Source organism: Loxodonta africana, chromosome 5, assembly GCF_030014295.1.
Source record: "Loxodonta africana isolate mLoxAfr1 chromosome 5, mLoxAfr1.hap2, whole genome shotgun sequence".
Taxonomy (NCBI): Eukaryota; Metazoa; Chordata; class Mammalia; order Proboscidea; family Elephantidae; genus Loxodonta; species Loxodonta africana.
In genome coordinates, this window is record NC_087346.1 from 26298479 (window position 1) to 26313356 (window position 14878).

At 42.1% G+C, this 14878-nt stretch overlaps 1 protein-coding gene across 1 annotated transcript in view; it reads right to left on the minus strand.

Moving 5' to 3' along the window:
* Positions 1-1139: 1139 nt before the first annotated feature.
* The window catches only part of LOC135231475 (rho GTPase-activating protein 20-like), a 48297-nt gene continuing 34558 nt past the window's right edge, over positions 1140-14878 (minus strand). The window contains exons 9-15 of the mRNA XM_064286267.1: positions 14447-14635; positions 11552-11730; positions 9434-9595; positions 6151-6260; positions 3918-4107; positions 2449-2572; positions 1140-1267 (exon numbers count right to left, since the gene is read on the minus strand). Coding sequence (XP_064142337.1) covers positions 1140-1267; positions 2449-2572; positions 3918-4107; positions 6151-6260; positions 9434-9595; positions 11552-11730; positions 14447-14635 — 1082 coding nt within the window. The remainder of the gene's footprint in view (positions 1268-2448; positions 2573-3917; positions 4108-6150; positions 6261-9433; positions 9596-11551; positions 11731-14446; positions 14636-14878) is intronic.

A 14878-nucleotide genomic window follows, 5' to 3' on the forward strand; every position in this document is an offset into this window, starting at 1 on the left:
AACTATCTAAACTTTTTATTTATTAAAAAATGATGTGAAGCAGTTTGAGGGCTTAGGATCATAATCTCAGGGGACAACCTGGCCACTTGGTAGGACATAGCACATAAAGATAATGTTCTACATCCCAGTTTGGTGAGTAGCGTTTGGGGCCTTAAAAGCTTGTGAGCGGCCATCTAAGATACAACTCCTGATCTCTTCTGGTCTGGAGCAAAGGAGAATGAAAGAAACCAAAGACTCAAGAAGGAAATTAATCCATAGGACCCATGTCCCACACGAACCACAGCCTTTGCTACCATAAGACCAGAAGAACTAGATGGTACACAGCTACCACTATCAACCATTTTGATCGGGGACACAATAGATGGTTCCAGAGAGAATGAAAAAAAAAAAAAAAAGAAGTACAAAACTCAAATTCCTAGAAAAAGATCAGACCTACTGGACTGGTAGAGACTAGAGGAACCCTGAGACTATTGCCTTGGGATGCCTTTTAAACTTGGAACTCAAACTATTCCCAGAGGTCACCTAGCAGCCAAAGACTGAGTGGATCATAGCAATAAATAATATCGCCAGTGAATACTGTGCTACTCTAACCAACCACCTGAATGAAACCTAACAGTTAATATTTACTCTAGACCAAGGATGAGAAGGTAAGGAGGGTCAAGGAGCTAGATTAATGGAAACACAACAACCAGAACGGAAATAATGAGAATGCTGACACATTCTGAGAAGTAAAGCCAATGTCATTGAATATGTATAGACATCGTTAAATGAGGACCTAATTTCTATGTAAATTTTCTCCAAAATCACAATATTTTTAAAAATGATGTGAAAAGCATATGAAAAATGTTAGCATTTTTAAATCTTTCTTTTAAGATATAAAACAACACACATATGCTTCAAATTTCTTTTTTCCTATCCCATCCCCTTCCTTCTTTCACAGAGATAAGCATTACCCTGAGGTTTTTTTCTGTCCTCATTAGTTGTACACCTTTACATTTTGGAAAAAAATCCCATAAAATACAAATTCAGCAAAGCCCTACAAACGTTTTGGAAAACACAACAGCTCTCAGTGGTGTCTTATAGATAGGAGTGATATGGAAGAGTCCAATACGATTATGGCTGTTCTAATCTTCAGGGACTCAGAAAATGGTGACAGGTGGTTGGTCCACGTCAGAAGGGGCCTGGGCAGAATCCCGCAGTTGTCTCTTTCTGTAAATTAGTATAACTCGTATCGGCTTGCATTCAACAGGCTGCTCCGTTGTTACTTCTGAATGAGAAAAAAAAAAAGTTCTCTTGGCATAAACATATTCTCAGATATTAGACTCATCTCAGTTCCTGATAAAATGGACTTTCTTAAAGATTTCCTCAGAGCACTGAGATACATATCATACAACCAATAAATAGCAAAAATATGAAGGGACGCATGATACATGACACTGGTTCTGAATCTAAAATCCACCTTGTAAAATGGGCTGTTGGCAGTTAGCTATGATGTCCAGGTGTTATTGAGACAATTCTGACTCATGGTGACCCCAGGTGTTGCAGAACAGAACTGTGCTCCATAGGGTTTTCATGACGGTGACCTTTTGGAAGGAGATCGCCAGGTCTTTCTTCCAAGGCATCTCTGAGCAGGTTTGAGCTGCCAACTTTTCGGTTAGTAGCAGGGTGCTTAATTGTTTGCACCACCCAGGGGCCCCTTAGCTATGATTAGCTAGACTCAAATGATACTAGCTACTGAGTCTGGCCTCAGAGAAATCTCTACTACTCCATTGTTGTCTTTTTTACAAATTCACTTGACATCATTATCTTATTTAATCCTCACAAATATCCTGAGATTTAGATACCATTTTTATCTGAATTTTAGAGATTAAGAATTTGAGGCTGAGATGGAAAAACTGGCCACGGATGACAGAACTGCTAACAGTGGGGCAGGGCTTCACACTCTGAAAAGGCTGTTTGACATCAAGTCCTTTTTTCTCAATGATGCTGGTTCTTTTCAAACTGTTTCAAAGAGCACTGGATCCCTGAGGTACCTCAGGGACACGGAGCAAGAAAAGGGGGAGAAATAAAACAGGCAGTGCTCTTGGCCCCTCACTTTGGTTTCAACCAGAGCGCATCTGTTAGATATATCAGGGTTCCATTTAAAGTTTTGTTTGAAAAAGTCTCCAAACCACTGTATCCTACCATGCTCTGTCCTGATGCTGTTACAAGCTGCACTAGCAACTTCTTGACATCGTGGACTTGGTCTTTTCTTTGATCTCACAACAGCATGCTATCTCCCCCTATCCATGAGCCACCCTTCTGAAGAAGCAGTAAGAAGACCCCTAGGCCCAGCTTCATTGTCCTTGGTCATGCTGTGGGCTCCAGGACAGTTGCTGTCTCCGCATCACCCATGACTCCTACCAGGCTCACTCTTTCTTAGAAAAGCCATTAAATTATTCACAGTACCTGAGGCCTTCTCTGAATAATCACAACTCATTGTTGTGATCATTGAGCTTTCCTCTAAGAGGGAAGTGATGTCTTTTCCAAATATGTTCAAGCAATTTTTGATAACAAATTGTACAAGAGAAATCTGGAACACAAAATGGCAAAAATGTTGTTTTTTTTTTTTAATCTGACAAAGTTATAAATCACATTTCATATAGGCACCCTGAATCTAACCAAAATGTGAAAGAATTCTGAGACAAATTCAGAGTTGATGTGAAAGCAAATAAACTAGTTTTCTCTAAGAAACTGTGATACTTTGAAGAGTAGTTTGGGCAAAGACGTTAAAAATGCACTTAATCAGTGAAATAAACATGAAATTTGTGTCCCTGGCTTAATGGTTAATATTTTTATACCAATGGCTACACAGTTAACATTCAGATAATTTTTAAATTACCCACATATGGTGTTGGGGGTAAAGATGTTATTCAACTTATAAAGCATCCGATACATGAAAATTCATGAAATTCACTTGTTAAGTGAAGAAGTATCTGAAGCGTGAGAAGTGGAATTTCTCTGTGGGCTGACTGTGAAGGAATGGGGCAGTGGGGTAGAAAAATCTGTCTGTCTGTCGAACTGCTGTCCTTCCCCAAGCATTGTCTTGCCTTAGGCTTGCTCTGTGGGGGTGCTAGGGGGAAATTGTGATCTTATTAGGCACCCTGCTGCTCCCTTAGGATGTTCTGGAATCTTTTACTAGTTTCTTCACCCCAATAGCAGACATAAAAGGGCAGCCAAGTATTTCTGAGTGGGCCAGTGCTGGCAGAAGTCTAGTGTGTGTGGAACCAAGGGTGCTCATATTGCCTGGCCCCCTGGGATGTGCATGGGCACAACTGCAAGCAATGCCTAGATGAGCTGGGTGCTGTCAGAACTACCAATGTTTAGATGAGGGGGCTGGCTTGGAGACTTTGCCCAAGCTTACACATCCAGCAATGGTAAGGTTGAGAGTTGAAGCTTGGCTTGTCTACCTTCAAAGCCCAGGTTTTTTCTATCATATCACACCACTTTTTTATCTTTCTGTGGTTTGGTCAGAGCCCTGGTGGCACACTGTTTAAACAGCACGCTGCTAACCGAAACGTCAGCACTTCAAATTCACCAGCCACTCCTTGGAAACCCTATGGGGCAGTTCTACTCTTTCCTATAGGGTTGCTGTTAAGTCGGAATCCACTTGATGGCAATGGGTTTTGGTTTATGGTTCAGTCAGTCTTCTATTTAGTGTCCTGAATGGGAAAGAAGTGACTCAGCTGCTCTCAATTTCCCACTTAACGACCCACCGTCCCATACCCCACCATGATAAGACAAGTGACTCTGCCATCCCAGAAGAGTAGGATTAAAGTGTATACTTTTAAAAAATGGTGCTTTAGATAACAACCTGATTTTCAAGTTCGAAGTGAGAACTCAGGCCCCAAAGGCATAAAAAGGAGAAATAGGATTACCTTTTTTGTCAATTCATTTTCCAGTCCTGGGCTGCAGGAAGTAGAAGACCAAAGGATGCTTGGGGCGATACAGACTGATAAATTATATGCAGTCATCTGATTCGATGCAGAATGTTGTTCAATGTTGTATAAAGCCCCAAAAAGGTATCGTAGGAGAACAACATTGGCTTTTGGAAGTTGGTCTAAAAGCCTTGAAATACAGAAAAACACACTCTTAAGTCATTTCTTTAAGAATTTGTAAATAAGGAGAGAGACAAGACATTTTTTTTTGTCCACAATGTCCATAACCCAGTGAAAACCATAAAAGAATGTAGAACTCTGTCTCATAAAAAATGCTGCCTGCAATATTTCCCAGAAACCACTACCATGTGTTTAACAACAATAAAAAAAAACCAAAACCTGTTGCTGTCGAGTCTATTCCAACTCATATCGACCCTATAAGACAGAGCAGAACCCCTTCATAGCATTTCCAAGGAGCACCTGGTGGATTCGAACTGCCGACCCTTTGGTTAACAGCTGTGGCACTCAGCCACTATGCCACAGGGTTTCCGTGTTTCACTTGGACTAATCTTATTAATGTAGAATTTAATATAAATTTAGGACACACAAACCCCATAACATTCCAGAATGTGCTCAATTAACACTCACAAAAGTTACTGATGAAATTAAACAGCAATTGCATTGAAAATACTCCCTTTATTTCCAAGGTAACAACGAAAAACATGCCGTCTGATGATAAAAGTTCAAATCTTATCTACTAAGACGTATAAGTACGTTCTGAGATCTGCTCTGCTCAGCAGCATCCCAGGTCAATTTTATTCCAAATCAATCTAAATGGTACCACTTTCTTCTACAAGTTTACAAGAGTATAATTTTCAATGTTCTAATATTTGTGATTGATGTTTTTTTTTTTCTAATCATGCATTGGAACTGTTTCTCAGTTCATATTCAGAGTTTTACTTTTTTTTTTATACCAAGATGCTGCAACTAGGAGAAAATATGGTCACCAAAACGGCACCAGCAACAGGGAGCCCACCTCTGAGTACTACGGACTGAAGATACACCCTTAAAGTAGTGTGAAGTACACAGGTTTTATACTAGCAGCAGCAACAAGCTACGGGATGTGATACTTGGTGTACCCGAACGGTCTCCTCTAAAGCGTAACAGGAGTGCAGTTGGTAACACGCACAACAGAGAGCTATAGGACTTGGTGCTCATTGTACTCAAATGGTCTTCTCTAAACTATAAGAGAAATAGAGGTGGTATTTTGTTCCATCGCCTTGTTTTTTGGTGACTTTCACGCTGTTCCTTAGATTCTAACTCTTCAATGCAAATACTATGTTCTATTGCTAAAAGGGGGTTCACCAAAAGTATTGTGAAGGCGATAATTCATAACATTTGCAAGTCGCGAAAAAAGAATTGTTCTCAACAGGCATATACACATACTACATACTATTGGAATTCTAGGGTTTTTCATAGAAGGAAAGCTTAGGAAATGGAGTTACTGAGTACTTTTTTCCTATTCTGCTATGTTGCCCATAACATTCATGATGAGTCCTGCCAGAAATTTCTACTTGCATGGGCATAGACCTGGAATTCTTTGTGATCATTTCTTGACTTTGCAATTTGAGCTTCTGTTTTCTCTGAGTCTTGTAGGAAGCTAATTATCACTCCACCATGTTCCCCCAGAACCTCTGAGTGTCCCTTTTATAGCACTGATGACACTTCAGTTTATCTACTTCTCTCCTCCACCAGCCTCTGAGTTTCTTGAGGTGAGAGATTAGATCCTTCACCTCTGTGTGCCGAGAGAATAGCAAGTTGCAGGCATGAATGTATACAGAAATGCTTCATTAAATTTACTTTCTGAGCATAACAAGACTTTCTAGTTAGTTAAAAATTTGAGAAATTTAAATAATAACGCTGTCAGAGTTGGCCTCTACCACCTCTCTTGGACTAACAGATTTCATCTCCTATTAATTTCAAATATTCAGAAGGTGCACAATGGTCAACGGACCCCTATTAGTAAGGTGAGGAGAGAAACAGTAACTTGGTGACAGCAGCAATGTAGACATCTACTTTTAAACTGGCCTCCATGGGTGTGACCACATGAAACCCTTTGGCAGTAGTCCTTATTTAGTAGGCAAAGTTTTACAATAGAAGCTATTTTTTCCTGAGAGTGTGTTGGTTGTATTTTTGAGGCATGGCCAGAGCTGGGTAATGACTGCATCATTACCTCTGGATTCCAGTTATTTTCTCCTCCTCATTCCCTTCATCAATAACAGTAAGCCATTGATAATACAGACCAGAGGAAAATACACTTTCCGGGATGTTTCTAAAAAAATCCTAAAATAGATGAAAAATAATATTATTCTTAGGGCAAACGTGTATTAGACAAATGATAGAGATCACATTTAGTTGAAAAATTCAGTTTGGTCCCCACTTCCTTCATAGCCACCCACACTGTGACATCCACAGACCTCGGCTCCACCTCTTTGCTGACTTGCACACCCATAAGCAGGTGCTTGGATTTTCGCCAACTAAAACTAGTGGCATCAAAGCAGAGTCTGGGCTGTGATGGGAATAAAGGTAAAGCCCCTTTCTATCTTCTGAAATCTTCTTATGTACAGTTTAGCCAACTGGTACAAATTACAAGGCCTGGTGATAAACACCCTAAATCCTATTATTTTCTTCAAAAGAGATACATACACATTTTGATGATCTATTTCAGCCATGGTGTTCTTAATTCCTGGCAAGAAAAGTTCTGAAACAAACACCACACACACAAATACAGGCACACACTCACACACACATAAAACAGGAGTAGGTCTTCTGACTTGAGATATATGTGCTTCTTGGAAAAACCTCCTCTCATAAAAGCTTCCTTTTTCATCTCTTTAAGGGTTTTTGTTGTTTCCGTGCACCCCTGAGTAGATTCAGACTCATCATAGTGACCCTATGTGACAGAAGAGAACTGCCTCATAGGGTTTCCTAGGCTGTAACCTTTATGGGAGCAGATCGCCAGGCCTTTTCTCCCGAGGAGCGGCTGGTGGTTCAAACGACTGACCTTTCCCTTAGGAGCTGAGTGCTTAATGATTGTGCCACCAGGGCTCCCCGCCTTAATTGGAAAGGTGGGATAGGATATCATATTTTCTGGGGGTTTAGTTTCTTTGGGAAGTAAAATGTTCCAAAACAGAAAGAAATGATCAAAATTTAGATACAGCAAAACTTCAGGCCTCTGAGTACTAGAGCCACAGGCGTCCACAGGCCAGCTTCCTAAGTGGTGACCTGGAAAATCTGTCTTAATATCATACAGTTGGGCCTATTAAAATTTATTAAGCTTAATTTTAGTGTGATAACAAGGGGAAAACGTCAGATCACCTTGCTAGCTTCAAAGTCACATCTTTCTGCCAGTGGTCTCACTAAATAAATAGGTCGAACATTCACCCAACACCCCCACAACAACAAAAAAACAACATTGTCTTTGAGTCCATTCTGACTCATAGTGACCATATAGGACACAGAAGAACTGCTCCACAGGGTTTCCAAGGAGCAGCTGGTGGATTCTAACTGCCAATCTTTATGGTTAGCAGTCAAAACACGCCTTAGCTCTTAACCACTGTGCCAGGAGACTTCTCTTAATAGCAGCTACTACAGGAAATGCCTCAGGGCAACTATCATGATCACAACCTGGAAATCATTCACTCTTTCTTATATTTACTGAGGTCCTGTGTGTGTCAGGCTCTGCTTTGCGTTCTGAGGACTTAGCTGTGAAGAAAACGGACAAAGTCAGTTTCCCAAGTCCCTCCCACCCTCCACTCATTAGAGCAATGGTGACCTTGCTTCCTCTGCATGCTTCCAACAGGGCACTGCCTGAACAGAAGCATGTCCCTTCTTCCATTACCAGTGCCCTGTAAGGATCCCAAGGAGACCAAACACCGAACTCACAAAATAACAATAGGGCAAAAATTCAGCTTAGGCTGTTGGTACATGCAGAATTCCGCATACTGTCTTGGTGGAAGTCTCACAGTAAGGGGCCAAAGCCTTTTGATCTGGGGGCTGGCTAATTTATGCTAACCTACGTGTTAAAAGCTAGTGGACAGGAGGGTGTTACAGAAAAGCAGGTACACACTAGTGATAGAACATTTGTTGCTATATATTTTCATATGGACCAAGACACAGGTTTGCAAGAAACGTCCATTTACTGATGCATATATGATGTCCCCTTTACCAAGACAGATTTGATTGTAAATAAACTCGGGAAGTAATATTAAATGGGCACCTGGCCACTTGACTGGAAAGGGAATACAGAAAACTCTACTTTACTTATGTCTAGGGCAAGGCACTTTTGACCTTTATGCCTCAGCCTGAGTTGGAGGCCCTGGGCCCTGTTTCTACCCTGCCTTCCTTGTATCTCCGCCATGCTGGGGACAAGAGCCCTGAAGCAGGCCTGCAGAGGCTGTTCTGGGATCAACACTTTGCTTAAAGGTGGTCTTGGATGTAGATTCTATTTTCAAAATATGTGAGGCATCTCTAAGGATGTGAAGAGCAAGGCATTTGAGAAGAGCAGGTTACCACGTGGCAGGTTAAGCACAACACGTATTAACAAAGAATGCCGAAGGTGGTCAAGATGAAAGAAGGCCCAATGGTAGCATCATTCCTATGGTACTTTTAAAGTGAAAGGCGTTAAGAGAATGGGAAGGAATGATGATAAAACCAGTGGAGCTGTTGGTGGCCTGACTGAGCATTTATTTATTCATTTTATTTTCTTCTAGTTTAAGTGAAAGTTTACAAATCAAGTCAGTCTCTCATACAAAAACTTATACACACCTTGCTATGTCCTCCTAGTTGCTCTTCCCCTAATGAGTACAGCACACTCCTCCTCTGCACCCTGTATTTTCTGTATGTATTCAACGAGCTCCTGTCCCCCTCTGCCTTCTCACCTTGCCTCCAGACAGGAGCTGCCCACATAGTCTCATGTGTCTGTTTGGGCCAGGAAGCTCACTTCTCACCAGAATCATTTTCTGTCCTATAATCCCGTCCTATCCCTGTCTGAAGTTGGCTTGGAGAATGGTTCAGTCTTGGGCTAACAGAGGATCTGGGGACCGTGACCTCTGGGGTCCCTCTAGTCTCATGGGCTGAGTATTTTTTGACTCATCATAAGGTAAAAATTTCCTTACTATGGGAAATTTTTGTCATTATTTTCAAAAGTTTAAAAAGAAATTTCTTTTGGAAACTTTGCCATCATTTCCGGTGAGGAGCTCTTCAAAAGTAGGATGCTTGTGTGTGTGTAAGTGCGTGCTTTCAAATTTTTATTTAGTTAATTTTTTTGCACGTGGCATACAGACAGGTGCTTTTAACACCCACGGCAGTTTCCTTGCCTTTCTGTAATGTTTTTCAGATTTTCAAATTCTGACCCTATTATACCTACTATGGCTCTTTGCCAATCATGAAGAAGGAAGCCAATCATATTTCTATACAGCTACACTGTGTGAAGATAATGCTAGAACCTTCCTTACCTTTAAGACAGACGCTACTACCAAAACTGGCTCGTCCTCCCAATTCACCTTCTCTCCTGAGTTTAGTTTCTGCTTGAGGGCTCCACATGCTCTGACACTGGCCGATATTCTGAAGATGCCCTCTGTCAGAGGCCCTTTTTGGTTAAGAAAGAAAAGCATATCCTGGGGGGAAGGAATGGAAAAGACAACATGCAGAATTTCATACACACAGGCCTCAGCACAAGCTTGTCCTTGTTGGCATCCGGAGCTAGGCTACAGGAGAGTATGGTGCTCAAGCTGGAAGGACTCAAGTAAATTCTTTGGGCATCTCTAAATATGTTTTCTATTCATTGGTCCACTCTACATTTCTACACTGAAACACTTCAAACACTTGTTTTATTCAGATTTTCTTTTTCAGTTAATTTACACTTCTAAATCAAACTTCTCTGTCTACTTTAAGACTTCTGTTACATCACCCCGTCCTACCTCACCATTCTTTCCCCATTTGCTTATCCCCTTTTAAGCAACTGTATTCCCCATTCCTACTTCTTGTATTTCCTCTCCTCTTTCAAAATCAGGCTCAAAAACCTTCTCCTCCAGATAGCCTTCTCCAAATAAATCCTCTCAGCACTTTCTGGAAAACCTGGTGGCGTAGTGGTAAAGTGCTACTGCTGCTAACCAAAAGGTCGGCAGTTCAAATCCACCATGCGCTCCTTGGAAACTCTATGGGGCACTTCTACTCTGTCCTGTAGGGTTGCTATGAGTCAGAATTGACTTGATAGGAATGGTTTAGTTTGGTTTCTTACTTTTTCATTTCCTTTTTCTCTATCTTTATGTCTCCTGCTTGCGGTCAGGGGCCTATCTAGGGAAAGCAGTACCTAGGGCAATTAGTGTTAAATCTCTCAATGATCTCTCCCAGCTGGCCATGGAAAGTGTGGTGGCGAATAGAAACTGTTCTGGCACCCTTCCTCAAGTGGTGCCCAGGGCACACAGTCAGAGCACAGGACAGGCACCCTACCTGCCCAACTCCCCCTACCCCCAGCTAGGCCTCTGCTTGCAGTGTAGAAAGATAATAGGTGTTGGAGTCAGGTAATCTGTGGCATTGAAATGTATTTTACCACCGATTCACTGTGTGACCTTGGGGAAAGTACAGTACTTACCTATATTAAAGCTTTTGTTTATCTCCTTTGTGAAATGGGGATGATGATAATCACAAACCAAAACAAACCAGTTGTCCTGGGACAATTCCAACTCCCAACAATCCTATAGCACAGAGTAGAACTGCCCATAGGGTTTCCAAGGAGCAGCCAGTGGAATCCAACTGCCAACCTTTAGGTTAGCAACCCAGCTCTTAACCATTGCAACTCCAGGGCTCTCTGATGATAATGATAATGACCCCAAATTTTCCGTGAAAGTTGCAGGGTCTGGGGTGGTACCCAGCATGCCCTTAAGATGATGATTTTCTTCACATCAACCATGTGAGGCACTAGTATAGCCCCTGGAGGGATACTAGATACTCAATAACTGGAAACACTGATGGTTTAATACACTACTTTGAGACAACACGAGCTAAACTTTGTGGCTTTCGTTTGACTTATTCTATCAGGATTAAGATATTGGTATATGCCAGAAGGTGAGTCTTGTAGTCTTAAGCTTATGCACTTGAAATAAAATCAAACACCATCTGAAATATTAAATCAAACACCATCTGAAATATTTTGAGTTGTAAGATTGAGTAGTCTCAGCTGAAGAAGCAACTAAGGGAAAGCTGAGAGTAGCCTGGAGTTCAAGGAAGGAGCTGAAAGGAGAATGTGAAAGGAGGTGGAACCTCTGCTTCAGAGACTGGTAAACACAGAGCACGTTCTGACTCATCTGAGCAGGCATATGTGGGTCTTTGCTGAAACTACTGGAATGGAAAAATTACCTTTTTCTCTGTGTCTACCTTATGATTCTGCAATAACTAAGTCAATTTTGTATTCTTTGAAAGAATATAACAAAGCTTCTCAGCCAAAGCCAGGGGCTGTCTAGTGCTTTCTCCACTTAGAAATAGATTTGGATGAGAACACATGGGCTTGCAGAGCTTTCTCTTCCTCAGTCTCTCTGCTCAGAGGGGCCACAGAAGGCCAAAAGGAGACCTACCCGGAGAGGAGTGGGCAGGTCATCACTGGGACAAACATCTTTGAGTGAAACCCCAAAGAGCTTCCCTGGCTCGGGGGATGGTAGAGCCCTGCACACGTTGTCCTGGCAAGTGCTGGGGTTCCGCCGAAAGGCCCAGTTCACCACAGGCCATTTCTTTTCACCTGTCTTCTGGCCTGCATCTAAGAAAGAAGTGAGATTATTAGAAGTAGTAGATTAATTCACTTAAGCTTATTTCCACTGTTTCCATTTGCAGAGCATGTTGTTTCCTAGGGCTACAAGAGAGAGAAATGGAGTCATTCAGTGTGTAGAATTTCCCCCGTCCTGGGCAGGTGGATCACATCCTCGTGGTGGTAACTTGTTCTGTTTTCCCTTATTCCATAAATGGATAGTTACATCCAGAGGCTTGATCAGACTCAGGTTCAATTCTTCTGGAGGAGACACTTCCTACAGGTGCTATCTGCTCCTGCTGCAGTGCCTCCTGAGGCACCTAGTGCTTGGTGGTACAAGTTCACTGATGTTAAATACGATCCATGAGGATCAGATCCCATTTCATAAGCTAAAAAATGTGGTATCAAAATCAAGTAGAGTTTGATAATCACCTACCTTTACGGTAAGTCTCCCCCCTCTAGATTTCCTCTTTGGCTTTCTGAGTGAGTGCCTGACTATTGTGAACTTTTTCTTATCAAAAAGATCTGCCCTTCATGACTCAACCTCCCTGACCCCAGCTCCTGGGCAGCCTATAACTCCTTCACTCCAAGGGGCCACAACCCTCAGGCAGTTCCATGGACGATGTGCCTCCACCTGAGGACAGGAGTCTTGGGAAGTCACCTTTAAATGCTGGCTGTGTGATGAAAACTCAGGTGGCCTTGTTTCTTGTAACACCGATCCATGCTACCCAGAGATGATTTTTAGCTACCCAACAGTCCCTGTCAAAGGAATGCTGAACAAGAAGAGCTTTTCTAAGACCAGGTGGTCAGCAATGAAACCTGAGTTCAGAGAGGTCTTTTCTAATACTCAGCTATGAATGTTTCCTGATAAGATATCCTAATATTTTCTTAAGTGCTTAGAACCAGATGCTAAAAGAGTCCATAGACGAGCCAAGTTGTGGGAGGATAAACAGATGAGCAACATTTCACCAAATATCCTTAAATGCCCATTGACTTGGCTTTTCTAGGATGTGGCAAGTATAACCTTAGGTGCAGTACTTCCGGTGCTGGATCAGAGGGTTCTGCCAGGTACGGGAACAAATTACTCAATCTCTTTGAACTTCAGGTTCCTCCACTTTAACATAACATCTCATGGAACTGAGTACTAATATGGATGAAATGTATAATGTACTCCTCAGCACAAGGCACACTGCATAGTAACCTTGTTGAGAACGATTTTCCTCACTCAGAGGGCCCAAGGCAATCAAGACATCAGTCTCCTCCTCTAAAAGCAGACCCCATCCCCTTCTCCATTTGGCTTAGCACCCTCCAGAGGGTATGCGGTCATGAAGGATTGCCACCATTCCACCTAACTAAGACTCTGTCTTCCTGCCCTAACATTCATACTCCATCGTTTTAAAAGTCTCAAGGAAAACAAACACATTCCTCAATCCAGGAAGGGATTTCTATACATCCAGGAATGTCAACATGTGCAAATGTTGAATGTACAGGTTAATATATTGGTGAAGTAGTTGTACTCGGCCTGGTTTCCCTAGCCTTGACCTGATTTTATTATTTCTAATACTATCCAAATGTGTTCAGTTATTTAGCTTTAATACCTCTTAAGAACATTGCTCTATCCCTTGATTTAAACCCAGTGCCGTCGAGTCGATTCTGACTCATTTGATTTAAAGCTATATATAAAGCTACTCTGTGACATAAACAGAAGGCAAAGTACAAACTGAGTTCTGTACTTTCTCAAAAGGACTTTGGAGCCTAGATGGACCTTTTGTTATGTACACTATCTTGTGTAAGAGTTCATGTTCCTTCTGGGACCAGTGAAAATAAGTGCTATTGTCATGAAAACTATGAGGTGATTGAACAAGCTAACTTTATAGAAACCTAGCCTTTCTTCAACGGTCCTGGCAAGATTGGAGTAGTGTTACCTCATGCTTGTAAATAGGGTATGAATATTAAAAAATAAAATGTGTAAAACTTTGTGCTTATAGAATAACTATCATAAAAATAAAAACACTTTAAGTGGGAATTCCATTCTGGCCACACTATTCCTCAAATTAATAATACATTTTCTTCAAAAAGAGAAATACTGATGGGAAAATACAGGAATGGTAGGAAAAAGAATGGTAAGAAGGAAGATTAAAAAGCCCCCAACCATACACACTCAGTCCTGCTCCAGTCTAGTCCTCGCTCAGAAGCACACAGGGAAAGTGAGCTTGGTCCTCGTGGCTTGCTGTGGAGGTAGAACTTAGAGGCCACTTCAGCCCAAGCTCTGAATAGATTCCAGTTCAGCTCCGAAACTCTTCTACTCCACTCTTCCATTCCTTGTGTGTCTAAGCTAAGCAGTCATAAATCCCCTTCTGCTGTGGCCTAGATCCTGACGAAAGCCCTGAGATGGGGAAAACATGACTTTCCAGGCCTTAAGAAGCCCATATTCTAATAAGACACACAGATATGTACACACATACTTAAAATATGCATGAAGGGCCCTGGGGATACAGAGAAGGGAACTACTACTACCTGGAGGAATGAAAAGAAGCTTTCTAGAAGTGAGTTGGCTCTTGAGGACAGACCCTTGGCATTTCTCTCAGTCTCATTCTTGGTGAAGATTGGATCCTTGCCTACACTGCCCTTCTCCCTGACATGGAGAATCAGCTCTGTGTTATGATTTTGTTTCTAGGAATGGAGACATGAGTTGAGAGAAGACACCTGCAGGAGGGGAGGGACTCACTTTTCTGCTCCTGGCTCCTCAGTGGGCGCCTGGGCTTTAGGATGAACGGACCTCCCATCTCTGGGAATGGCTGCTCCAGTAAGAAGGGCTCCTGGAGAGTGGATGGAGATATGGAGCCCCTTAGGCAGTGTGGCAGGAGTGCAGTGGCTTGAAGATGGCTCATTTTTATTCCATAGGGATGTTCATGTCCTATACAGAGAAACATGTACATACAGATTCAGGCCGACTGGTGATGGGTGTGATCAAAGCTACCTTACGGCACCCATGTGCACCACACTGGCGTGCTGGGACTCGGGGATAAAAAAGGCTGTGTCTCCTGCGTGTGCTCTCAAGGGGGAGACCGTGCACAAAGCAGGGGCCCAAGAAAGGTGTTTAAAAAACGTAAAGTGAAAATAGTCTTTAAAATATGTTACCTGATTGGAAAGTAGAGAT